This window comes from Drosophila bipectinata, chromosome 2L (genome assembly GCF_030179905.1).
Source record: "Drosophila bipectinata strain 14024-0381.07 chromosome 2L, DbipHiC1v2, whole genome shotgun sequence".
NCBI lineage: Eukaryota > Metazoa > Arthropoda > Insecta > Diptera > Drosophilidae > Drosophila > Drosophila bipectinata.
In genome coordinates this window covers 25,546,966-25,574,652 of record NC_091736.1, presented here as the reverse complement: position 1 = coordinate 25,574,652, position 27,687 = coordinate 25,546,966, and the positions used below count along the sequence as shown (strand labels likewise).

Sequence of the window (27,687 nt, the reverse complement as noted above, 5' to 3'; positions counted from 1 at the left end):
CGTAACTTGACTAAATTTGTATCGGCTTTGTATGTATGTATGTATTTGTATGTATGTATTTGTATGTGGCCTCTTACGAAGTTTCTGATAGTAGGCTCCTATTTGGCACAGTGGTTCATGGTACAGTGTTTATATTTTTAATTATCAAAATGAAATTTAAACTATGTGAAATATATGCTGGGTGGAGTTTTCATTTCGATAGACTCCTAACTTGCTTCTGAAGAGATAAAACCAAAGAGTTTGATGACTTATACTTTTTTTTTATTAAAATCATTCTGTCCGGTAAATCTTTATACATTATCTTTTCATATACATATATAATTATGTTTTGTATCTGATCCTGATGGTACCACTCTTTCCAGAGCTTTGCCCCTTTCAACCCCAGAGGATCCATATTACCCCAAGCCTGAGGTTTCAATCGAAACCATTTCTGGTATTGGTCAGAAATTTTCATGTAAGGCAAATGCGTTTTACCATACTTTTAATATATTCATTTACGACCTCAGATCAGGCCTTTGCCGATCTATTCGATAATTTTTTCAAACAAAATGAAAAATGACATATCAGCCTTACGCATACAACATTGAATCAGCTAATCTTATTTTCTGTACGTCTTTCTCCAAAAATAGCTTATTACCTGATCTTCTAAGGGTAAAACCGTTTATTCGCCAGGCCCCGATGGAATACCATCGGTGGTAAGCTAAAATACTGTGCCGGGGCACAGCTGATATTATTACACAGACTTCAGTAAAGCATTTGATTCAGGGTGCCAGGGATCTGTCCAAGCCTTTACATAGACTTTTCAATAGATTGCTTTCGAAAGGGATTTTAAGCTGATATTATTTACACAGATACACATTAAAGCATCTTTTGTTATTTCCTACAGACCTCCCAACTTGGATCTCCAGCTACTTAGATGAAAGAACATAAATAGCTTTATTTAAAAATGTATTCCCGGTTGGTCCGTGCTAAATAAAATTTAACTCAGTTTAAAATTAACGAAAAATAAACTATTTAATTAACTCCTATTATACTTACAACTCAAATTTTCCGACCATATTTCCACAATAGTTAATAAGGCTAAAGGTGTCCTTCGTTTTATTCCTTCCTTCCTTCGTGTGGTCAAAAGTATTTAATGACCCGCACATTACTTAAAGTTTATTAATTTCTTTGCTCCGTACGATACTGCAGTATGGGATGTGTATCCGGAGCTCCCATTATGCAGTACATCAGGACCGCATAGAATCCATACAAAATAATTTCTTAACATTTTCACTAAGTCGTCTTAACTGGGATGGAAATCTTCATCTTCGTCCTTATAGTAGCAGACTCCTGCTAATACACTTACCAACCTTAACAAATTGTAGGAAAATAATGGGCGCTATGGTATTAGCGCCAGTTCGTTAATGTTTTTGGATAGTGTTTTGATCCCAAACTGTTCCAATGGCTAATGTACACCTACAAATCAAAAAGCAGCCAAATAGGATAATTTTTAGAAGAGTTACAGACTTTTTAGTCTGCTTCCATACTTAATCGGTAGTATACTGAATGGGTAGTTTACACTCATTAGCGGTCAGTAGAACCGAGTTGCTCTTTAGCGCAGATGGAAAAACTGCAGTATCGCGGTTTGAAAAGTAAGAGTAGAAACTGATTCTTTGGTTTGCTGACTCTTTTTTTACGTTTTTCCGAAACTCGCGCACATTACGTCCTCTCAGTTCAGTAGTTAATGAAAGATAAACTGAAATAAAGTCTGAATAAAAGATTGAAAATATAAAAGATAAACTGAAAAAATAAAATAAAATTTAGCAAAAGATTTTTTGGAAATGTGGAAATAAAGTTATGCAAAGTTTGAAGCCGATAAGTACAAAACTGAGAATGGAAGGACTAGAAACTTAAGTCCTCTATTCCTTAGCCATTGTAGCCCTCTCCAGGCTACAAGAAAATCTCTATGCGCTTGCCTTAAAAAAATGTACACATGTTAATGTTCTTGGTTTCCTATTAGACTTAAAACTCAAACTTGCCGACCACGCTGTATTTGGTTTGTTTTGAAAAGGTGGTCACAAGAAAGTAACGACCTCTTTATAACTAAAAGTTTATTTATTTGTTTGGTCCGTACGAGACTGGAGTACGGTTTATGGGTCTGGAGTCAAGACGACCCTCTTAGGGTCTTATGTTTGAATTACAATGGTCTCTACCCTATAATGTCCATTTCCTCTCCTAACTTAAAAACATATATTTCAAATTTTGTAAGCGATTCTTCTCATTTACCTATTAACTCGATTAAAATGTTTAACTCTAAGTTTTAGCAATTTTTATTGTTATTTGTATCCATTCTCTCCTTATCTAATAAATTATTAAAGCTGAAATGATTTTCTTATAATTTCTTTAAGTACAAAAATATTTACAAAAATAACTTTTGTGGGAAAAATTAAACATCTCAGATTTCCATTCATATCTTCAATACAAAATAATGGTAATTCTTAATCTACGGAAAACATTTTTGTCTGTGTAAAAAGAGCAAGCAAGACCTTTCTCCGTTGACGTCTAAAAACTGATTGTGTGATTGATTGGGTTTTAGTTCGCACACCGATTTGTTCTGTCATTGTACTTTTTCTCCCTGAGAAATTTCTCTCACACAATCGTTTACAGTATCGGTGTACCGGCAGAGGCCGGGCTGAGAAATTTCCAACCTTGTGTTTTTTTTTTACCATACTTTAAGGGGTTATATACCTTTTTTATTTTCAAAAAATCGAAAATTTTTTTATTGCTTTATCTTGAAGAACAACTCCTTGAGAATATGTTCCAAAATTTTCGTAGAGATTGGAGCAGTAGAAAAGTTACAGCGCTCCTAACCGCGCGCCTCATTGCGGCCTTGAACTGAACTTGAAACTTTAAACGCGAATATCTCGAATTGGTATTTCTTGAAAAATGACTTTGCGGTGGCATGAATTGGCGGAAAACTACTGAACCGATTTACTTCAAAATTTTTTTTAAATGTTCGTAATGAAATTCTTCTGTGCTTGAACGATCGACTTTTCACGCACAAACTTTTTTTTCGCCGAAATGAATTTTTTAGTGAAATTTCTAGAGACCAAAAAGTTCATTTTTAGCATAAAACGTTCCCGTATGAATAAAAAAAATAAAAATTTTAAAATCGATCGTTCACAAGGAAATACAAGGACAAGGAAATACACTAAACTAATGAATTTTTTTTTACTTTTATGGTTTAAGTTGACCTGTTTGACCTGGGGAACTGTCATCGCAAGGCTCTAAAAAAAAAAGCCTCTAAGGGAAACTGCCACCCCTTAAAAACTATTTAATATTTTTCCACCACAAACATTGTTAATAAAGTGTACTATCAAAAAATTAAAACATCCCTGTAATTAAATAATTGCTACATACCTAAAAAAAAATCCGAACTTTCCTCTTTTTCTTCGACAAAAAAGGTATATAACCCCTTAAAGTATGGTAAAAATTTTTCTAAGGTTGCATGTAACGCATGTTATTTGCCACGCAGGGAAACTTTTGATCGTCACCAGAAATGGTTTTAATTGAAACCTCAAGGTTGGGTTGATATGGATCCTCTGGGGTTGAAAGGGGCAAAGCTCTGGAAAGAGTGGTACTATCAGGAACAGATAAAAAAAACAAATCCATGTAACGTCGGCGTTAGATCGGTGTAGGTGGCAACCCCGGGGGGGGGGGGAGATGGCAACCGATCTGGGAGCCTTTTGGCGTAGTAGGACCGTAGCAAGGAGTTAGGCGTTTCCAATGTCCGGAGGTCTGGCAACCGGTGTAAAACCGTTATTGGAAGCTGAAAGCTAGAAGCAGGAATCCGAGCGGGTACAGCACTTTCTTTTGCATTTCTGGCGTGACCCAAAGAAGTTCATCCAAGAAGTTTTCTGGCGTGTCCCAAAGAAGTTCAACGCACAAGCAAGGTGGAGAACAAGCACCTTCGGAAGTCACCAGCAGATCACAGCAGCAAAATAGAAGCGCAGGTTGAGGGCAGACGCGCCCAAAAGGTCGGCGCTAAAGTGAGGCAGGTCACGGATCGTAGTGTCGAACGGAAGGCCTGGTACAAGGAGTACGAGGCGGTCGTGAGGAGAGACGGTGGAGTCGTGCGAGGTTCCCAGTGGAGCAGTCGACGGCGCATATTGAGACGGAGCGCGGCGCGAAACCGCCCACGAGGCGCGGCCGCGAAAGGACTGGGTTCCTACCGGAGAGCACGGTCGGAGCAGTCGCCGGAGGAGCTGGAGCTGATTGTGGTCCGGGGCGAGCGAGCCCGGGAGCCAGGCTCGGAGCGTTTGCGGCGATTTTAAGGAACGCTCCGCCGCAAGAAAAAGGGGAGTGTAATCGATCCAACTGGTGGCCTCGTGGTGCCACAAAAAACTGTGCGGAGTTGGTGAGCGGAGGGTTCCGCTCCAAATAAAGATTTCGATTGGCTAACTAAGTGAAGATCTTTTTTGTGTGAACGGGCTAGCGAAAGCTTTCCCGAGATATTAGCTTTCCAAAAAGACAGCTGAGTCCATTATAGAAAAACGCGCAGATACGCAGCGAATCCACATACGCCAGGCGCAGTAAGCCTTTCACCACGAAGCGGTGCAGAAGAGCTTGAGGGTGTAATTTTTATTTTATTATTTGGAGAACAGAGAAAGAGATACATGAAATGAAATATTATTCGTTAATTCCCTAATTTAAGCTAACTCTAGGATACATTACATTGGAATTCATTGCCCCCGCGCTACTATTTTAAGTTTTTTCATTTTCAATCATTTAACCTAGCATCTAGTTGGTAGATACGTAAGCCAAGAAGGAAAACTGAATTTTTAGTGAAGTAAGGGGAAATAGGGATGGGGAAGCAGTAAATGTATAAGAACACTTTAGCCTAATAAACATGAATTTTATAATGAGATAAAAGAAAAATAATTCGCCTCGCTTAATTCGCCACCGCCTTGCCGCTGAATCACCCCCAACTTTTGCGTTCTCGAGGATCTTGAGGATCCAAATGAAATCTGTTTTGAGAGGACTATGTTTGGCCTCCGCAGCTCGAAAGGCCGTGCACGCAATCGATTAATGATAGAATTTATGATCTCCGAGGTAAGCATCAGGGAGAGAGAAAGGGCCCTATATGACCCACCCATTAGCCGACGAGGCCTAGCTGGCAACCGCGTGCAACCCTTTCTCTCAGCCGTTGATCCAAAGATGCCACCTCACAAGGTTGACTGTTCGTTACAGTAATAATTATCATAAATTTTTCTGGCGCCCAACTTAGTGGCCATGTTTTCAGTATGGCTAAACGCAGCCATGTTTTGCGTTCAATTCATTTCGGCTGGTTATAGTAGCATGGTAGTAACCAGACCAAAAGCCTCAGCAGCGGTGCGGGTACCGCATGGAATTCTACACTTGGTGAAAGGGTAGACCACGGTGCCACAGCAGTCGCAGCAATAGTTTGGAGTAGCAGTTCAGTATCTCGCGTAGGATTTCAGGAGGGAAAGGACTAACCTGACCACGAGTTATGACTGGCGAGTTGTGACAAGAGCAAAGGGACGGGAGAACTGACGCTGCAGTCGCTTGGAGAGCAGGATCAGTCAGCAAACTGATGTCTGACCACGCCTGGAGATTGGCAGATAGGACCCGTCGCCCCCTAGTAGAGAAGATGGACGCTTGGAATTCAGTCGTAGGAGCTACGAATGACCACGTCCTAAGAGATAGCGTAGTTGACTCGCGGTGCCTGGGAATAGCAGGGACGGGCGACGAAGAGGCGTAGAGGGGAGTTGCTCGAGCCACCTCCCGAACAGATCAGAATGAGGAGCAAAGCAGAAAGAAGAAGAACAAAAGGCAGCGTGTATTGGCGGTAGGCAAGTTAAACGATGGCGAAGTTTGGTTTCATATTAATAGTAATCAGAGTTTTGGTAGTCGAAGAGAGAGAACATCTGTTAGTGTATCTTCAGATTTAGAAAGTAAAATAGGAAAGGATGAATCCGGCAGAGGCAGAGAAGGGGGCAGCGACACCCATGAAGATGCCCATCTGCATGATATGCAACAAAGAAATGGCAACTGGCAGAGCCAGGACCAAGTGCGGGCACGAATTTCACAAGACATGTATAACAACACATGCCAGGTCGAAGTCGTCATGCCCGACGTGCAAGGTAGTGTGCTTTGAGAAAGTCCAAGCGGCAAGTGACACGACCGCTGCGAGTACGAGCCAGCAGACTCGCCGGCCAGACTCACCCTGCGGGACTAGCCAAGCAGGATCTCAGGCAGAATCTCTAGGAAGCACAGCGGAGCTGCAAGCATTGGTGTCCCAATCAGTGAGCGCCATGCAGGCGACGTTACTGGAACAGCTATCGGCACAGGTGGACAGACTATTCCACCAAAGGGAGCGTCCAGAAAGGGATGAAGAAGTTAGAGCTGGAGTCCATTAACAACCCAGTGGGATTTACGATAATGAAGGGGCGATTCAAGATCAAAGTTACAGTTTCAGGAACGGTATAAGACAACAAGCAGAACAAAGCCTAGCGTATAGACCAGATAAGGTGGGCCACATTATAAACAATTGGAAGATTCGGTTTAGCGGACATCCAGAGGGGATGACCGTCGATAATTTCATCTATCGGATAGAAGCATTGACCCACCAAACACTGGATAGTAATTTCTCAGCTCTGTGCGGCAATGCGAGCTTGCTGTTCGACGGTAAAGCGGGAGAATTTTACTGGCGTTTCCATAAGTTGAATAGAGGAATGAGATGGGGCGAGTTGTGCGACGCGCTTAGAAATCATTTCAGGGACAATAGAACGGATGAGGACCTACGCGAAGCAATAAGAGACCGAAAGCAACGCGAAAGAGAAGATTTTGATTCATTTTACGAGGCGGTAGAGCAACTGATGGATGGGTTGAGTATGCCCTTGAGCGAAGCCACCCTAGTAGAGATGGTTAGAAGAAATCTCAGGTCCGAGATCCGCCATGAGTTACTGAATGTATCAATACGTTCGATAGGCCACTTACGAGAAGTTTGCAGGCGTCGTGAACGATTTTTAGAGGAAGTGCGTCGAGATAGCAGCGCGTCAAAGCCGGATTGGACAAAGAAGGCATTTGGAGAAACCCAGAGACGAGAAGATAAAGGCTCGCATAGGGGCTATGCTTCCGGCAAAGCTGTAGCGGAATTAGGCAGTGATCGGGAATGGGAAGAGGCCCAAGAGTTCACGGACGAAGAAGCACGTGAAGTGGAGGCTGTAGCTCTCATCTGCTGGAATTGCAGGAAGGAGGGGCACAGGTATCACGACTGCGCAGGAGAGCGGAAGGTCTTCTGTTTTGGATGCGGGTCACCTAATGTGTATAAGCCATCTTGTCCGAAATGTCAAAAAAACGGGAAAGCGAATGCACCGGACCGTCCACCCCAGCGCATTCCGTTAAGCTCAAACAGGGACAAGTAGGAGAGAAGGACGAGGGCGACAACGAGCATCGCGAAGGAGAGCATAGTGAGGTTAAGGTAGAAGATAAGATTAGGTCTAGAAACACTAACAGGTTAAGGCAGTATTGGAATTCGTTAAGCCGAGAGTTCGTAAGAGAACGGGGGATTCAATCTACGGGCTAGAGGACATGCAGAGAAGGACAATAGGCACCTACCACGCCAAAGATTATGAACAATAGTCTACGCCTCCGTGGTTTAGCTAAACAGGATCGTGTGAGACCCTGTTCTAGCTCTTGCGAAATGGGCATTTTGTAACGTCGGCGTTAGATCGGTGTAGGTGTCAACCCCGGGGGGGGGGGGAGATGGCAACCGATCTGGGAGCCTTTTGGCGTAGTAGGACCGTAGCAAGGAGTTAGGCGTTTCCAATGTCCGGAGGTCTGGCAACCGGTGTAAAACCGTTATTGGAAGCTGGAAGCTAGAAGCAGGAATCCGAGCGGGTACAGCACTTTCTTTTGCATTTCTGGCGTGACCCAAAGAAGTTCATCCAAGAAGTTTTCTGGCGTGACCCAAAGAAGTTCAACGCACAAGCAAGGTGGAGAACAAGCACCTTCGGAAGTCACCAGCAGATCACAGCAGCAAAATAGAAGCGCAGGTTGAGGGCAGACGCGCCCAAAAGGTCGGCGCTAAAGTGAGGCAGGTCACGGATCGTAGTGTCGAACGGAGGGCCTGGTACAAGGAGTACGAGGCGGTCGTGAGGAGAGACGGTGGAGTCGTGCGAGGTTCCCAGTGGAGCAGTCGACGGCGCATATTGAGACGGAGCGCGGCGCGAAACCGCCCACGAGGCGCGGCCGCGAAAGGACTGGGTTCCTACCGGAGAGCACGGTCGGAGCAGTCGCCGGAGGAGCTGGAGCTGATTGTGGTCCGGGGCGAGCGAGCCCGGGAGCCAGGCTCGGAGCGTTTGCGGCGATTTTAAGGAACGCTCCGCCGCAAGAAAAAGGGGAGTGTAATCGATCCAACTGGTGGCCTCGTGGTGCCACAAAGAACTGTGCGGAGTTGGTGAGCGGAGGGTTTCGCTCCGAATAAAGATTTCGATTGGCTAACTAAGTGAAGATCTTTTTGTGTGAACGGGCTAGCGAAAGCTTTCCCGAGATATTTTCTTTCCAGCTTCGAGCACGTGGAAGCGCTTCAACCAGCTCGTCGCGGACAAAGGGGTGAGTGAGTACGAGTAGTTTTACATAAAGCCAATCGAAGCGACGCGGAACATTCCGGTCGTCAAACTACCGCATCGTCCGATTCCCGGCCGAAGGAGACCAAGTGGACGGTTGCCTTCGCCATAGACACCGCGAGTGATCCGTTAAAGAGCCCGATCCTAAAATGTAACCAGGGCATAGCCGAACCGTTCTTATGTAATGCTAGCTCGCGGAAAAAGACAGCTGAGTCCATTATAGAAAAACGCGCAGATACGCAGCGAATCCACATACGCCAGGCGCAGTAAGCCTTTCACCACGAAGCGGTGCAGAAGAGCTTGAGGGTGTAATTTTTATTTTATTATTTGGAGAACAGAGAAAGAGATACATGAAATGAAATATTATTCGTTAATTCCCTAATTTAAGCTAACTCTAGGATACATTACATTGGAATTCATTGCCCCCGCGCTACTATTTTAAGTTTTTTCATTTTCAATCATTTTTCATTTCAATCACAAGACATGTATAACAACACATGCCAGGTCGAAGTCGTCATGCCCGACGTGCAAGGTAGTGTGCTTTGAGAAAGTCCAAGCGGCAAGTGACACGACCGCTGCGAGTACGAGCCAGCAGACTCGCCGGCCAGACTCACCCTGCGGGACTAGCCAAGCAGGATCTCAGGCAGAATCTCTAGGAAGCACAGCGGAGCTGCAAGCATTGGTGTCCCAATCAGTGAGCGCCATGCAGGCGACGTTACTGGAACAGCTATCGGCACAGGTGGACAGACTATTCCACCAAAGGGAGCGTCCAGAAAGGGATGAAGAAGTTAGAGCTGGAGTCCATTAACAACCCAGTGGGATTTACGATAATGAAGGGGCGATTCAAGATCAAAGTTACAGTTTCAGGAACGGTATAAGACAACAAGCAGAACAAAGCCTAGCGTATAGACCAGATAAGGTGGGCCACATTATAAACAATTGGAAGATTCGGTTTAGCGGACATCCAGAGGGGATGACCGTCGATAATTTCATCTATCGGATAGAAGCATTGACCCACCAAACACTGGATAGTAATTTCTCAGCTCTGTGCGGCAATGCGAGCTTGCTGTTCGACGGTAAAGCGGGAGAATTTTACTGGCGTTTCCATAAGTTGAATAGAGGAATGAGATGGGGCGAGTTGTGCGACGCGCTTAGAAATCATTTCAGGGACAATAGAACGGATGAGGACCTACGCGAAGCAATAAGAGACCGAAAGCAACGTGAAAGAGAAGATTTTGATTCATTTTACGAGGCGGTAGAGCAACTGATGGATGGGTTGAGTATGCCCTTGAGCGAAGCCACCCTAGTAGAGATGGTTAGAAGAAATCTCAGGTCCGAGATCCGCCATGAGTTACTGAATGTATCAATACGTTCGATAGGCCACTTACGAGAAGTTTGCAGGCGTCGTGAACGATTTTTAGAGGAAGTGCGTCGAGATAGCAGCGCGTCAAAGCCGGATTGGACAAAGAAGGCATTTGGAGAAACCCAGAGACGAGAAGATAAAGGCTCGCATAGGGGCTATGCTTCCGGCAAAGCTGTAGCGGAATTAGGCAGTGATCGGGAATGGGAAGAGGCCCAAGAGTTCACGGACGAAGAAGCACGTGAAGTGGAGGCTGTAGCTCTCATCTGCTGGAATTGCAGGAAGGAGGGGCACAGGTATCACGACTGCGCAGGAGAGCGGAAGGTCTTCTGTTTTGGATGCGGGTCACCTAATGTGTATAAGCCATCTTGTCCGAAATGTCAAAAAAACGGGAAAGCGAATGCACCGGACCGTCCACCCCAGCGCATTCCGTTAAGCTCAAACAGGGACAAGTAGGAGAGAAGGACGAGGGCGACAACGAGCATCGCGAAGGAGAGCATAGTGAGGTTAAGGTAGAAGATAAGATTAGGTCTAGAAACACTAACAGGTTAAGGCAGTATTGGAATTCGTTAAGCCGAGAGTTCGTAAGAGAACGGGGGATTCAATCTACGGGCTAGAGGACATGCAGAGAAGGACAATAGGCACCTACCACGCCAAAGATTATGAACAATAGTCTACGCCTCCGTGGTTTAGCTAAACAGGATCGTGTGAGACCCTGTTCTAGCTCTTGCGAAATGGGCATTTTGTAACGTCGGCGTTAGATCGGTGTAGGTGTCAACCCCGGGGGGGGGGGGAGATGGCAACCGATCTGGGAGCCTTTTGGCGTAGTAGGACCGTAGCAAGGAGTTAGGCGTTTCCAATGTCCGGAGGTCTGGCAACCGGTGTAAAACCGTTATTGGAAGCTGGAAGCTAGAAGCAGGAATCCGAGCGGGTACAGCACTTTCTTTTGCATTTCTGGCGTGACCCAAAGAAGTTCATCCAAGAAGTTTTCTGGCGTGACCCAAAGAAGTTCAACGCACAAGCAAGGTGGAGAACAAGCACCTTCGGAAGTCACCAGCAGATCACAGCAGCAAAATAGAAGCGCAGGTTGAGGGCAGACGCGCCCAAAAGGTCGGCGCTAAAGTGAGGCAGGTCACGGATCGTAGTGTCGAACGGAGGGCCTGGTACAAGGAGTACGAGGCGGTCGTGAGGAGAGACGGTGGAGTCGTGCGAGGTTCCCAGTGGAGCAGTCGACGGCGCATATTGAGACGGAGCGCGGCGCGAAACCGCCCACGAGGCGCGGCCGCGAAAGGACTGGGTTCCTACCGGAGAGCACGGTCGGAGCAGTCGCCGGAGGAGCTGGAGCTGATTGTGGTCCGGGGCGAGCGAGCCCGGGAGCCAGGCTCGGAGCGTTTGCGGCGATTTTAAGGAACGCTCCGCCGCAAGAAAAAGGGGAGTGTAATCGATCCAACTGGTGGCCTCGTGGTGCCACAAAGAACTGTGCGGAGTTGGTGAGCGGAGGGTTTCGCTCCGAATAAAGATTTCGATTGGCTAACTAAGTGAAGATCTTTTTGTGTGAACGGGCTAGCGAAAGCTTTCCCGAGATATTTTCTTTCCAGCTTCGAGCACGTGGAAGCGCTTCAACCAGCTCGTCGCGGACAAAGGGGTGAGTGAGTACGAGTAGTTTTACATAAAGCCAATCGAAGCGACGCGGAACATTCCGGTCGTCAAACTACCGCATCGTCCGATTCCCGGCCGAAGGAGACCAAGTGGACGGTTGCCTTCGCCATAGACACCGCGAGTGATCCGTTAAAGAGCCCGATCCTAAAATGTAACCAGGGCATAGCCGAACCGTTCTTATGTAATGCTAGCTCGCGGAAAAAGACAGCTGAGTCCATTATAGAAAAACGCGCAGATACGCAGCGAATCCACATACGCCAGGCGCAGTAAGCCTTTCACCACGAAGCGGTGCAGAAGAGCTTGAGGGTGTAATTTTTATTTTATTATTTGGAGAACAGAGAAAGAGATACATGAAATGAAATATTATTCGTTAATTCCCTAATTTAAGCTAACTCTAGGATACATTACATTGGAATTCATTGCCCCCGCGCTACTATTTTAAGTTTTTTCATTTTCAATCATTTAACCTAGCATCTAGTTGGTAGATACGTAAGCCAAGAAGGAAAACTGAATTTTTAGTGAAGTAAGGGGAAATAGGGATGGGGAAGCAGTAAATGTATAAGAACACTTTAGCCTAATAAACATGAATTTTATAATGAGATAAAAGAAAAATAATTCGCCTCGCTTAATTCGCCACCGCCTTGCCGCTGAATCACCCCCAACTTTTGCGTTCTCGAGGATTTTGAGGATCCAAATGAAATCTGTTTTGAGAGGACTATGTTTGGCCTCCGCAGTTCGAAAGGCCGTGCACGCAATCGATTAACGATAGAATTTATGATCTCCGAGGTAAGCATCAGGGAGAGAGAAAGGGCCCTATATGACCCACCCATTAGCCGACGAGGCCTAGCTGGCAACCGCGTGCAACCCTTTCTCTCAGCCGTTGATCCAAAGATGCCACCTCACAAGGTTGACTGTTCGTTACAGTAATAATTATCATAAATTTTTCTGGCGCCCAACTTAGTGGCCATGTTTTCAGTATGGCTAAACGCAGCCATGTTTTGCGTTCAATTCATTTCGGCTGGTTATAGTAGCATGGTAGTAACCAGACCAAAAGCCTCAGCAGCGGTGCGGGTACCGCATGGAATTCTACACTTGGTGAAAGGGTAGACCACGGTGCCACAGCAGTCGCAGCAATAGTTTGGAGTAGCAGTTCAGTATCTCGCGTAGGATTTCAGGAGGGAAAGGACTAACCTGACCACGAGTTATGACTGGCGAGTTGTGACAAGAGCAAAGGGACGGGAGAACTGACGCTGCAGTCGCTTGGAGAGCAGGATCAGTCAGCAAACTGATGTCTGACCACGCCTGGAGATTGGCAGATAGGACCCGTCGCCCCCTAGTAGAGAAGATGGACGCTTGGAATTCAGTCGTAGGAGCTACGAATGACCACGTCCTAAGAGATAGCGTAGTTGACTCGCGGTGCCTGGGAATAGCAGGGACGGGCGACGAAGAGGCGTAGAGGGGAGTTGCTCGAGCCACCTCCCGAACAGATCAGAATGAGGAGCAAAGCAGAAAGAAGAAGAACAAAAGGCAGCGTGTATTGGCGGTAGGCAAGTTAAACGATGGCGAAGTTTGGTTTCATATTAATAGTAATCAGAGTTTTGGTAGTCGAAGAGAGAGAACATCTGTTAGTGTATCTTCAGATTTAGAAAGTAAAATAGGAAAGGATGAATCCGGCAGAGGCAGAGAAGGGGGCAGCGACACCCATGAAGATGCCCATCTGCATGATATGCAACAAAGAAATGGCAACTGGCAGAGCCAGGACCAAGTGCGGGCACGAATTTCACAAGACATGTATAACAACACATGCCAGGTCGAAGTCGTCATGCCCGACGTGCAAGGTAGTGTGCTTTGAGAAAGTCCAAGCGGCAAGTGACACGACCGCTGCGAGTACGAGCCAGCAGACTCGCCGGCCAGACTCACCCTGCGGGACTAGCCAAGCAGGATCTCAGGCAGAATCTCTAGGAAGCACAGCGGAGCTGCAAGCATTGGTGTCCCAATCAGTGAGCGCCATGCAGGCGACGTTACTGGAACAGCTATCGGCACAGGTGGACAGACTATTCCACCAAAGGGAGCGTCCAGAAAGGGATGAAGAAGTTAGAGCTGGAGTCCATTAACAACCCAGTGGGATTTACGATAATGAAGGGGCGATTCAAGATCAAAGTTACAGTTTCAGGAACGGTATAAGACAACAAGCAGAACAAAGCCTAGCGTATAGACCAGATAAGGTGGGCCACATTATAAACAATTGGAAGATTCGGTTTAGCGGACATCCAGAGGGGATGACCGTCGATAATTTCATCTATCGGATAGAAGCATTGACCCACCAAACACTGGATAGTAATTTCTCAGCTCTGTGCGGCAATGCGAGCTTGCTGTTCGACGGTAAAGCGGGAGAATTTTACTGGCGTTTCCATAAGTTGAATAGAGGAATGAGATGGGGCGAGTTGTGCGACGCGCTTAGAAATCATTTCAGGGACAATAGAACGGATGAGGACCTACGCGAAGCAATAAGAGACCGAAAGCAACGCGAAAGAGAAGATTTTGATTCATTTTACGAGGCGGTAGAGCAACTGATGGATGGGTTGAGTATGCCCTTGAGCGAAGCCACCCTAGTAGAGATGGTTAGAAGAAATCTCAGGTCCGAGATCCGCCACGAGTTACTGAATGTATCAATACGTTCGATAGGCCACTTACGAGAAGTTTGCAGGCGTCGTGAACGATTTTTAGAGGAAGTGCGTCGAGATAGCAGCGCGTCAAAGCCGGATTGGACAAAGAAGGCATTTGGAGAAACCCAGAGACGAGAAGATAAAGGCTCGCATAGGGGCTATGCCTCCGGCAAAGCTGTAGCGGAATTAGGCAGTGATCGGGAATGGGAAGAGGCCCAAGAGTTCACGGAGGAAGAAGCACGTGAAGTGGAGGCTGTAGCTCTCATCTGCTGGAATTGCAGGAAGGAGGGGCACAGGTATCACGACTGCGCAGGAGAGCGGAAGGTCTTCTGTTTTGGATGCGGGTCACCTAATGTGTATAAGCCATCTTGTCCGAAATGTCAAAAAAACGGGAAAGCGAATGCACCGGACCGTCCACCCCAGCGCATTCCGTTAAGCTCAAACAGGGACAAGTAGGAGAGAAGGACGAGGGCGACAACGAGCATCGCGAAGGAGCGCATAGTGAGGTTAAGGTAGAAGATAAGATTAGGTCTAGAAACACTAACAGGTTAAGGCAGTATTGGAATTCGTTAAGCCGAGAGTTCGTAAGAGAACGGGAGATTCAATCTACGGGCTAGAGGACATGCAGAGAAGGACAATAGGCACCTACCACGCCAAAGATTATGAACAATAGTCTACGCCTCCGTGGTTTAGCTAAACAGGATCGTGTGAGACCCTGTTCTAGCTCTTGCGAAGGGGGCATTTTGTAACGTCGGCGTTAGATCGGTGTAGGTGTCAACCCCGGGGGGGGGGGGGAGATGGCAACCGATCTGGGAGCCTTTTGGCGTAGTAGGACCGTAGCAAGGAGTTAGGCGTTTCCAATGTCCGGAGGTCTGGCAACCGGTGTAAAACCGTTATTGGAAGCTGGAAGCTAGAAGCAGGAATCCGAGCGGGTACAGCACTTTCTTTTGCATTTCTGGCGTGACCCAAAGAAGTTCATCCAAGAAGTTTTCTGCGCTAAAGTGAGGCAGGTCACGGATCGTAGTGTCGAACGGAAGGCCTGGTACAAGGAGTACGAGGCGGTCGTGAGGAGAGACGGTGGAGTCGTGCGAGGTTCCCAGTGGAGCAGTCGACGGCGCATATTGAGACGGAGCGCGGCGCGAAACCGCCCACGAGGCGCGGCCGCGAAAGGACTGGGTTCCTACCGGAGAGCACGGTCGGAGCAGTCGCCGGAGGAGCTGGAGCTGATTGTGGTCCGGGGCGAGCGAGCCCGGGAGCCAGGCTCGGAGCGTTTGCGGCGATTTTAAGGAACGCTCCGCCGCAAGAAAAAGGGGAGTGTAATCGATCCAACTGGTGGCCTCGTGGTGCCACAAAGAACTGTGCGGAGTTGGTGAGCGGAGGGTTCCGCTCCGAATAAAGATTTCGATTGGCTAACTAAGTGAAGATCTTTTTGTGTGAACGGGCTAGCGAAAGCTTTCCCGAGATATTTCCTTTCCAGCTTCGAGCACGTGGAAGCGCTTCAACCAGCTCGTCGCGGACAAAGGGGTGAGTGAGTACGAGTAGTTTTATATAAAGCCAATCGAAGCGACGCGGAACATTCCGGTCGTCAAACTACCGCATCGTCCGATTCCCGGCCGAAGGGGGTCCACCAAGTGGACGGTTGCCTTCGCCATAGACACCGCGAGTGATCCGTTAAAGAGCCCGATCCTAAAATGTAACCAGGGCATAGCCGAACCGTTCTTATGTAATGCTAGCTCGCGGAAAAAGACAGCTGAGTCCATTATGGAAAAACGCGCAGATACGCAGCGAATCCACATACGCCAGGCGCAGTAAGCCTTTCACCACGAAGCGGTGCAGAAGAGCTTGAGGGTGTAATTTTTATTTTATTATTTGGAGAACAGAGAAAGAGATACATGAAATGAAATATTATTCGTTAATTCCCTAATTTAAGCTAACTCTAGGATACATTACATTGGAATTCATTGCCCCCGCGCTACTATTTTAAGTTTTTTCATTTTCAATCATTTAACCTAGCATCTAGTTGGTAGATACGTAAGCCAAGAAGGAAAACTGAATTTTTAGTGAAGTAAGGGGAAATAGGGATGGGGAAGCAGTAAATGTATAAGAACACTTTAGCCTAATAAACATGAATTTTATAATGAGATAAAAGAAAAATAATTCGCCTCGCTTAATTCGCCACCGCCTTGCCGCTGAATCACCCCCAACTTTTGCGTTCTCGAGGATCTTGAGGATCCAAATGAAATCTGTTTTGAGAGGACTATGTTTGGCCTCCGCAGTTCGAAAGGCCGTGCACGCAATCGATTAACGATAGAATTTATGATCTCCGAGGTAAGCATCAGGGAGAGAGAAAGGGCCCTATATGACCCACCCATTAGCCGACGAGGCCTAGCTGGCAACCGCGTGCAACCCTTTCTCTCAGCCGTTGATCCAAAGATGCCACCTCACAAGGTTGACTGTTCGTTACATCCAATAGCCAAATATGACAATACCCGACTTTTAAGCCTTATCAAGTTTGCACACATCCTTATTTCTTGTGGATTAGCCGGGTTCAGTAAAAAATTAGTAAAGCCGGGTTCAGTTAAGCTCTGCAAGTACGATTTCAGTCCATGCAACTATAAGTGTCTTAATGTTGGTTTAAGGCAAAAGTCGAGGCAGGGTTCGCAAAAATTCATAATTCACGCATAGATAAGCATGTGGGCATCAACTCTCATAAAGCTCAAAAATTCCATCCTAGTCAAAATGGAATAAAGCGTATGTTTAACTAGAGTGCATGAGAGAGTAAAAGCCGGTAGTGTCTTATACAAGTATTATAATGTAAAACAGTGCACAGTGGCCAGATTGACCGATTTTTTTGCTGCCGACCATCACAGTGGTCGGCAGGGCCTATTCCAGTGGCATAGAAAATTTCGCTGCCCCGCTCACACACTGTTTAAAAACGTATGAAACGTCATGCTCGCAGCGTACTTTCTGCCGTTCGTAACTAATACTAATGCATTCAAATAAAATCAATGTATTAGGTGCCGACCAGTGATGTTAAACTTTTAAAAACCATCGAGTAGCTAATGAGTCCATTGAAAATTTTGTCGGGTTGTTTATACCGTACATATGTAGACACAGATACGTTTTTATGCCTGTACATTCGATAGAAACCTGATTTTTAAAGCTAAAATCTACATACATATGTAATTAAGTTTTAAACAATTTGGTAGTACTTTTTACATTATTATAACTTTTCCAAAAATTAAATTGGTTTATTAAGAACGGTGTGAGTGGGTTTCGTGTATGCATTATCAAATATACTTATAAATGCATATGTACACCTGCAACTACTTACATTCATATGTTTGTATGTAGTTAAAGGCTGAACTTAACAGGTATTACCATTGCTCTACACAGTTCATTTTAAGTTTTGTATCGGATAGTGGTTAAAATACATAAACAAATATTTTTTTTTGTCGACGCAGATAATATTACAGTCGGGTTACTTTTATTAAATCAGAAACAAAATAGAGCCAAAAAGTGAATAACATTATCTGTTTATGTATGTACCTATGTATGTACATTTTTTATTTACAAATTTTTATCTTTAGAAAATATATATATCTGTAAATCTATATAAGTGGTATTTATACAGATATGTATAAGGCGCATGTACATACATATAAACGCGTTTTCACGAATGTTTTGAGCTTCAAATCAAGTTTTTTCTTTTGTTAATGTAAATACAATGTACAAGATGGAATAGATATATATATATGTATATAAATGCATATACAAATATATGTACATACATCAATGGAGTTTTTTTTATGTTGATTACACGTTTGAAACTGTAATTTTTATTAACTGTAGAGTGTTCACTCATAACGCTTTGCTAGGTTTTGGAACATATTTACTATTTTATAAAAAATAAAAGAACTCTATTTCGATAAAAATTGACAAATATACATATGTATGTACAAATGTATGCACTTTTGCGGAAATGCGTTGATACATGTACACAAGTGTGTATGTATGCTACTATGTATATTTACATACGTATGTATGTATAAAGTAAACCTGATTTTAAAATTATTTATGTATACATATATGTATGAATACACAATATGGATTTAACATTTAAATTTTACATGAATGGAAATACCTATAAGATAAAATAAGGTAGTTTTTATTTTTGGTTATAAAATAAGAAATATAAATGCAAATTTGCAAGTAAGTAAATATGCATACATATGTAAATAAACACTGTAGTTAAATCAACAGATGGTAGGTCAATGTAAGTATATACATATGTACATACACACACATATGTATCTCTAACATGTAAACTACAGGTACGTTATTATGTACGTACGTATACCATATTAACGTACATAACCGATACCCTGTGCGGTGCAAGAATGCTCCTAAGAAAAAGCAACGAGAAAGTGTCTGAAATAAGCAAAATTATGGAAGAAATGTCATACATATGTATATACATACATATATGTATAGGCATGTAAATATGTACATATATGATAACAATGTTTCGTTATGAGCCCAAAAATAAGTAATTTTGGAGTCGCAATTAACTTTTTACTGAACGATCAAATAAACAGTGATTTAGGATTGTTTTTTTCAACCGAAGATAAATACGTAGTATTTAAATGCTAAATGTTTGTACATACCCTTGCAGAGGGTATTATCATTTTTAATAAATATGTACATATTCGAAACATCAATATATTGGTCAATATATGCACATACTTATATTTGATCCGGATCAACTCCTGATTTGATATCATAATATCAAATAAGCTCCTGACATAAATAAGCATGTCCGTTTGCCAGTCAAACATCATCACCCTGCAAAACCTTTTCAACAAAGCATGTTTAGATAGCTTCATTGGTTATGAAGCTAAGCATTATTTTCTTAACTTAAAACCCGTAACGTAACGTTAAACGGCTATCTGTCTGCTTCTTCTTCGTAGAGTGAGAGAATATAACCATTTTTCCACTCTCTCGCTCTCCACAGTCAAGCGTTTCTCCACTGCTCATGCTCATGAAAAGAAGGTTCTCGACTTCTTCGGAGATATAGTACTAAAAAATTGTATTTTTGGCCGGTGACTTTAACATCAACTTTTCTGATAAAAAATCAGAGTCACTGACACAATTTCTCCTTGAAGAATTTGGTTCAAAAATTAATAACTACCCAACAATGTCTACAACAAGATTCAATACGACTATTGATGCAGTTTTTTCGAGACAAAGTTTGGACAACAACAAACAAACTTGGACAAAGTTGAATCTTAAATGTTTGTATCTTACTTTAGTTATCATAAGCCAATTATCACTATATTTAAATGAACTGATTAGATTTATACATATACCTAGAATAAATAAGTAATAAATAAAATCATTTTTGTATAAAGTTTTAAATTGTTGTTGTAAATCATTTTTCGCCTTCATTCACTCCGGCCTCTCCTTCATTGCCAAACATGCCAAAGGAACTTCGTTCCTCACGCGTGTCCCTAGACACACACTGATTTTTTGTACATTGCTTACTTTTTTTTATCAACCATGTTTGACTTTTTTTTTCGTGAAAATTTTAACTTTTTTTTCAATCACTCATCATTTTGTAAAAAAAACAATATATTGCAAAAATCCTACGTGTGTCGATAGCTGTTGATGTATAGAAAGTTTCTATTAGAAACTAACGAAACTTCTACATGAAAAATTGACGACTTTAGCTGTCTGGACATGGACCCCCTTTAAAAATGCTACACAGCCGCCTTTTTGTTTTCGATTTATTCGAAAAAAATTTTTTTTTATACTTCGCATCTAATATTATAAAACCTAATTTACAAAATTTGTGATTGGCTTTTTCATTTGGACAAAAAAATTCCAGAAAATCTGTTTCTTTCCCCCTGTTGCTCAGATGTCCCCCCTTAAATAACTTTTGAAAAAATAATGAAAAAATACAATGTTATTAAGAATTATTTTGTATGGAGACTCCAATCCTCTCTAGCCCCAATTTCGTGAATTAAAATCATAAAAGAAATACAGTAGAATCCGGCTATAACGACTCCGCTTATAGCGACCGTCCGGTTATTGCGACGAAAACTCGATAGTTTGGTTGGTCCACATACAAACATATATGAAAGGAACTCCGCTTAGAACGTTTCCGCTTTTAGCACAATCCGCTTATACCGACGAAATTTTTCACAATTCAACTGAATATTGCGAAGTTTTGAAAAAAAAAGATGTACAGCGAAATATGTACATCAAACGACGCTGTAAGAAATGTATGTATTTATAGGTGATCGGCACCCTTGCCTGTGTGTGTAGCAACGACACGAAGGTTCTTACACTCTCACTACTCCCTGTAAGTTGTAGCTATCGCGTTAGTAACACTGCTGCGAGATAGTCGAAGTGCAATATTGAACTAAATTTATTACATTTTTTGTTTTGATTAAAAAATTTAATTGTTTATTTTATAAACCTATTACGAACATGGCAACCATAAACAAACAACAACAGTTTTTGCTTCTTTTAGTTATAGCGTTGTCCGGATATAACGACGTAAAATCGTCGGTCCCTTGATAGCCGCTATAACCGGATTCTTCTGTAAAGACTTGGCAATAATTTCATAAAGCTTATGAACAATATTTTTAACTAAGACGAATGCAAATTCCAATGCTAAGATGTTAGCTGAAAATCGATTCAAATCGAGCTATTAATTTAAAAAAACAGCCACACAAAAAAAAATATTTTTTCGGGGTCGTTGAATCTGAATCCGAGGTCTAAAAAACTCCAGAATGTCAGGGTTACGACATAACCTCAAAAACTTGATAAAATTTTTATTTTCCGAGCGACCCCAAAGACATGGTAAACTTGATCTGAGCCCAGAACTCGGAAAATAAAAATTTTATCAAGTAATGTATATATGTATATTCCACGACTACTGGCCGGTTACAAAAGAAACTGACGATTTGGTCGCTTTCCATCGCATAAGTTCTAAAGTACCCTGAGGTTTCCTCTTAAACTGCATTCCCATACACTTTTTATACCCGGTACTCGAAGTATATATATTGTAAGAAGAATTCAAAGAACTCAAAGAAAACAGAAGAGAAGAAAACAAAAACTCATTATTTTCTTGATTTAATCATACTTTGTATGATCATACTATCATACTTTGAACTTTGTGATTCAACTCACCTCACTGAATAAAATTCAGCAATGAGTAAAAATCAACTCATTTTGCCGTACACATCATTCCGATCATCTTGAGTCCTCGGTTAAAAATTTTTCACTAATTCAACTCAATAAACAAAACGCAGCACACTGGGGAATTTTTCCTGTTTTTGTGCCATAAATGTGTTTTTTTTAAAGTATTTAAATTTTGGATATTTAAGTTTTACTGTATTGACAATACACCACTATCTTATCTTACATAGCAAAAATGGTATTTGTATACCCTTGCAGAGGGTATTATAATTTTGAAGGAGACATCTACGACCCCATAAAGTATATATGTATATTCTTGAACAGGATCGCCTCCTGAGTTGATATGACCATGTCCAACTTTCCCTCTGTCTGTCTGTCCGTCTGTCTGTTTCTTTGCAAACTACTCTCTCAGTTTTAAATCTATCGACTTGAAACATTGCGCATAACCTCCTTTCCTTTGCACGCAGTATATAAGTCTGAACGGCTGGGATCGGCCGAATATATACTATAGCTGCCATATAATTGATTGATCGAAAATGGTATAACTTTTGTTGGAGATTTCAAATTTTATTTCAGAGCTATCTTCAACTAAATAATACGACATGCCAAATTTCATGAAGATCGTCCGACTATATCCTATAGCTGCCATATATATGAACGATCGAAAATGACCCAACATCCGTGTTTTTGAAGGTAGAAAGCTGGAACTTAGTAGAGAATCTATTTTCGATTTCTACGCCCATTTTTTTTAAATATCTTTATTTCTTAAGGGAACCCCCCCCCATTCTCGATTTTAAATTTTGACGATTTTCAATGGGCTGGCAAATGAACATAAATTATTTTTTAGGGTTGCAACTGTGCTTACATATATTAAGACATAAAAAACCATTTCACAGAATTTTGTTTTGTTTTGTTTTTGTTGTTGTTTTTTGTGATCAAAGAAAAGCCCTTCTTTTCGGCGGCGCATGTGATTTCCGCTCACTGGAACATCTGAATCCAAAAATTCCAACGGGATTAGAAAAAGTACATGTTTGGCTCTGGTATGAACTGGGATTATTAACTTCGCTCAAAAATTAACAAAATGGCGGACCTTTGAAATTTTTTTTTGAAAATTTCCATTTTTTTCAGCCACAAGTCGAGTTGAAAAGTAAAGAAGATCTTCACCGATTTGATTTATCCTAGTTCATACGAGAGCTATATATATATAGAATAACGTGTTAAAATTTGGAACCGATTGGATTAATAGTTTTTGAATAACCTCATGCGCCAGTCGTAAAAACACTGTTTCGAGAAAAACGCGTTTAAAGTTTTGAGACGGCTCTCGTCGTCGCCTGAGGCTTCCACCATAAATCGGCAATATCTTCAAGAGTTTTTGAAATTTTTACTTGAAATTTTCAGGGAACATTCTTGAATATTTATAAGTTCGAATTAAATTAAAAAAAAATTGATTTTTTAAAACCGAGAATGGGGGGGGGAGGTCCCCTTAATTTAAGAAACCGAATAAAAAAATGTTGGTTTGTTTTTAAGTTATTCCACAAAAACAGGGCAAATTCCCCACTGAGCACATTGATAAGTGAAAATCTGATAAGTGATAAGTGAAAAAAAAGTACAAATTACAAAAAATGGATTGGATTTGATATCCTATCAATTTGTGACTATACAATATAGTAGTATAATCATTTTTTTTTATAATCAAGTTTTTTTTTGTGGAACATTATTAAAAGATCCGATATCCGATTTGGTTTAAAAAGCTATTAATACTAATCTACATTTATGTACGTTTATATTTACAGTAAATACAGTACCTCATGCCAAATGATGCATTTTCGACCACATAAAACATAAAAATAGAAATGTGCCATATATTCATTTTAATATCATAATCTATGCAGAGAAGCGCAATGGAAAACAAATCGTCATTGGATCATAGTTCCGATCTGGATTATTCCGAATTTCTGAATGAATACTTTTTGCAAAATATTACCCAATGCCAAGAGCCCGAAGTCACTTACGACGGTGGGTTACTTTTATTAAATACTGGAAAATACGCGAAAATTAAAATGGTTTAATTTCATATTTTATTTTCTTTATTTTATATAGATGGAGAACTAGAGGCGGAGTGGCTTGTTTCAATCGGATATCCAGAGTTAACCAAACCTTTTGAAAAAGTACGTTAAATCTACAATAGTTAAATTAAAAAAACAAGACAGGAAAGCTAACTTCGGGCGGAGCCGAAGTTGATATACCCTTGCAGTTGAAACCGGATATATATCGCAAACATCGGATATAGTTGGCCGATCCTTCTGAGAATATGATAATATAACCCAATTTATTATAATACAAAATCTAAAACAAGAGAGGAAAGCTAACTTCGGGCGGAGCCGAAGTTCATATACCCTTGCAGTTAAAACCGGAGGTATAACGTAAACATCGGATATAGTTGACCGATCCTTATGATAATATCATAATAAAACCAATTAATTACAACAAAAAATTTAAAAAAAGGCCCAAGCTTTTATCTTCAAAAATCCGAAAGTTGATATTTCTACCAAATACTATTTTCGATCGTTCAGTTATATACTATACAACTATAAGATATATCGATCCTTATAAAATTTGGTAGGTTGGATCAACTGACCAAAAATAGAATTTGTACTAAGTTCTTTCTATCTTCAAGCTTTCTATCTTCAAAAACACGAAAGTTGGGTCATTTCCGATTGTTCAGACTTATATACTGCGTGCAAAGGAAAGAAGGGTGTGTGCAAAGTTTCAAGTCGATAGCTTTAAAACTGAGAGACTAGTTTGCGTAGAAACAGACAGACGGACATGCTTATATCAACTCAGGAGGTGATCCCAATCTGTATATAAACGCAATAAAGGGCATTTAATTGAACGCATTTAATTGAAATTATTTATTTTTCTGGGAAAACTGCCGCTACCGAAAACGGTCGGTTAATTTTACATTTCCTACAGAATACAGGTATAAAGTAACTTGAAAGTATATGAAAATAAGTTCCGGGCTTTATTATGTATATGAGTTTTGCTACAATTGCGCCGCTTATAGCTTATTTCTACCTTTCTACGCTCTCTATTTGTATAGCGAGTTTGGAGGTACTATTACAGGGGACTTCTACTTATCATGTTGGCTTTGTCATAATTGTGCGCATATTAAATGTGCGGGTGTTGGTCACAATGCTTGTATAAACGTTCACCCTTCGGTGACGTCTTTTACTCCGTGTCAATTCCGTTTTATAACACACACATTTTTGGGGTTAAGATTTTCGTAGATTATTTATTATACCCTTGCAGAGGGTATTATAATTTGTTAAAATTGTGCAACGCAGAGAGGGAGACATCTCCGACCCTACAAAGTATATATATTTTTGATATATACTTCATAGAAACTTTTATAGATATATACTTTATAGAAACTTTTGAGAAACTAGTCTCTCAGTTTTAAAGCTATCGGCTTAAAACTTTGCACACACCCTTCTTTCCTTTGCACGCAGTATATAAGTCGGAAACACCGGGATCGGCCGACTATATCCTATAGCTGCACATATAACTGAACGATCGGAAATGACCCAACTTTCGTGTTTTTAGAAGATAGAAAGCTGGAACAATACAGATTATATTTTTGGTCAGTTAATCCGACTTACCAAATTTCATAACGATTGGCCGACTATATGTTATAGCTGCCATATAACTGAACGATCGGAAATGGTTTATGGTAGAAATGCCAACTTTGGTATTTTTGAAGATAGAAGTTTGGGACATTTTCTAGATTTTGTATTATAATAAATTGGGTTATATTATATTCTCATAAGGATCGGCCAACTATATCCGATGTTTGCGATATATACCCGGTTTTACCTGCAAGGGTATATCAACTTCGGTTCCGCCCGAAGTTAGCTTTCCTTTCTTGTTTTTGACATGCTCCTATATTCCTCCTTCATCAGAGAATATTCTTATCTTTTTCTCTTATTCCTCTTATGTTTCTGCCATTGTCTGTATTGTCAATGGTTAATAATCGTGATCATATATTAGTCCTAGGAGACTTTAACATTCCTCTCATCACTTGGCTCAAATTGTCAAATCAACCCTGTTTTAAACACTAGGGGCATGAATCTTGACCTTACCTTCTCGAATGACATTGTAAAACATACTTTTCTGATATCGCTCCCTGAGGATCACACCTCCCCTCGCTTTCATTATCAGACTCTACTGATTTTTCTCTAAAAACTACTGGTCAAAATGGTACAGCACAACAGAAGTGCTTTAATATACTGATTTCAGTGGTGTCAGACAGATCTTCACGCTTGGAATTTTCTTTTCCGTATCAGTGATATCGAAAGTTCTGAAGCTTTTTATGAAGTTGTTCCCAATGCCATCAAAAATTTTGCGCATCAATCGTTGTCTACATCATCTAAAGGGGCCCATCCACAGCCGAGCATGTTCGCCAACCAGGCAGACGGCTGGTTCACTGGCGATTTTGGTGCATTCGGACGATGGGTGCCTATCTCCAAACTTTACGCATCTATACTCCAGATGGCAGTACCGTTTCGTGTGACCGAAGCCATGGCAGTGATGGCATTGGGGCACATCGTCGAATTTTTTTGGTGGCTCAACCGTAACCACCGTGCTGCATAGCCGCTTGACCTGAAAGGCCTCCTTGTTGTTTTTGGCTGGCTCGAGGTTAATAAAGAAAATGTTTAGTGGCTTGTAATTGTTATTGTAATTGCTCTTTATTTATCCTAGGAGTCATACATGTATATGATAGGGATATCTTTTGATATCAAAAGATAATGTAGGGAAATACCATGGTATAGAAAAGCTTTTCGTTCAACTGCTTCAACTGCTTAATTTACCAACATTGGTAATCTTTACCATCGGTAACCATTGGATCGGTAAACCTGTGCGGGGGTCACGCTTTTCCATATGTTTTGGATCTTTTGGAAAACAGGATAACCAAGTCCTTTCAGCCTTTTCAGCCTGTGGCTACCCATCCGCAAATTGAATTGTGCTGAACATTATCCGTTTCGTATTCTATGTAATAACTATAGTCACATATTCCATCACCTATCACCACAATTATCACTTTACCTAATTAAATTTATTAGTTCGTTGTAAAACAAATAGATAAATAATTTAAATAAATAACTATGGTAGAAATATGGTCGGAAAATGTCAGTTTTAAATACAACGCATATAACATTCAATCAGAAAATATTATTTTCTGTCCGTCTTCCTCGTAGAATAGCCCTGTTTATTACCTGCTTAAACCTATTTATTCGCCAGGCCTCAACGAAGTAACAGGCTGTGGGCTCAAATAGTGTTCGAAGGCTTAGTGCAAACCTCTACATAGACTTTTCTTATCTTTGAAAACCTCGATTTTTCCTCTTAATTGGAAGGAACTTTCATGAATCCCTTTATTAAACAAGAAAGGAAAGCTAACTTCGGGCGGAGCCGAAGTTTATATACCCTTGCAGCTAAAACCGGATATATATCGCAAACATCGGATATAGTTGGCCGATCCTTATGAAATTTGGTAGGATGGATCAAAATTTAATCTGTACCAAGTTCCAGCTTTCTATCTTCAAAAACACGAAAGTTGGGTCATTTCCGATCGTTCAGTTATATGGCAGCTATAGGATATAGTCGGCCGATCCTTATGAAATTTGGTACGTTGGATCAACTGACCAAAAATAGAATCTGTATTAAATTTCAGCTTTCTATCTTCAAAAAAACGAAAGTTGGGTCATTTCCGATCGTTCAGTTATATGGCAGCTATAAGATATAGTCGGCCGATCCTTATGAAATTTGGCATGTCGTAATGTTTTGCCAAAAATAGCACTCGTGTCAAATTTGAACTCTCTAACTCTAAAAACACCAAAGTTATACCATTTCCGATCAATCAGTTATATGGCAGCTATAGGATATAGTCGGCCGATCCCGGTCGTTCCGACTTATATACTGCGTGCAAAGGAAAGAAGGGTGTGTGCAAAGTTTCAAGACGATAGCTTTAAAACTGAGAGACTAGTTCGCGTAGAAACAGACAGACGGACAGACGGACAGACGGACAGACGGACATGCTCATATCAACTCAGGAGGTGATCCTGATCAAGAATATATATACTTTATAGGGTCGGAGATGTCTCCTTCA

General features: G+C 41.8%; 1 protein-coding gene and 1 long non-coding RNA gene across 6 annotated transcripts in view; one reads left to right on the top strand and one right to left on the bottom strand.

Annotated features, from left to right (window-relative positions):
- Positions 1–264: 264 nt before the first annotated feature.
- On the bottom strand, positions 265–18,324 carry LOC138925762 (uncharacterized). Its single transcript, XR_011441959.1, has 4 exons — positions 18,110–18,324; positions 1,530–1,750; positions 1,039–1,458; positions 265–968 (listed from the first exon to the last, which is right to left on the bottom strand). It is a non-coding gene; the product is annotated as an uncharacterized lncRNA (long non-coding RNA).
- Positions 17,422–27,687, top strand: part of conu (Rho GTPase-activating protein conundrum) — a 37,720-nt gene continuing 27,454 nt past the window's right edge. The window contains exons 1-3 of one of the 5 annotated variants that reach the window (XM_043211561.2): positions 17,422–17,692; positions 23,318–23,540; positions 23,625–23,692. In XM_043211561.2, coding sequence (XP_043067496.1) covers positions 23,411–23,540; positions 23,625–23,692 — 198 coding nt within the window. In that variant the 5' untranslated portion in view covers positions 17,422–17,692; positions 23,318–23,410. Of the gene's footprint in view, positions 17,693–17,713; positions 17,872–23,317; positions 23,541–23,624; positions 23,693–27,687 lie in introns of those variants that run through there. The other 4 variants (XM_043211558.2, XM_043211556.2, XM_043211557.2 and 1 more) reach the window with 4 other exon arrangements.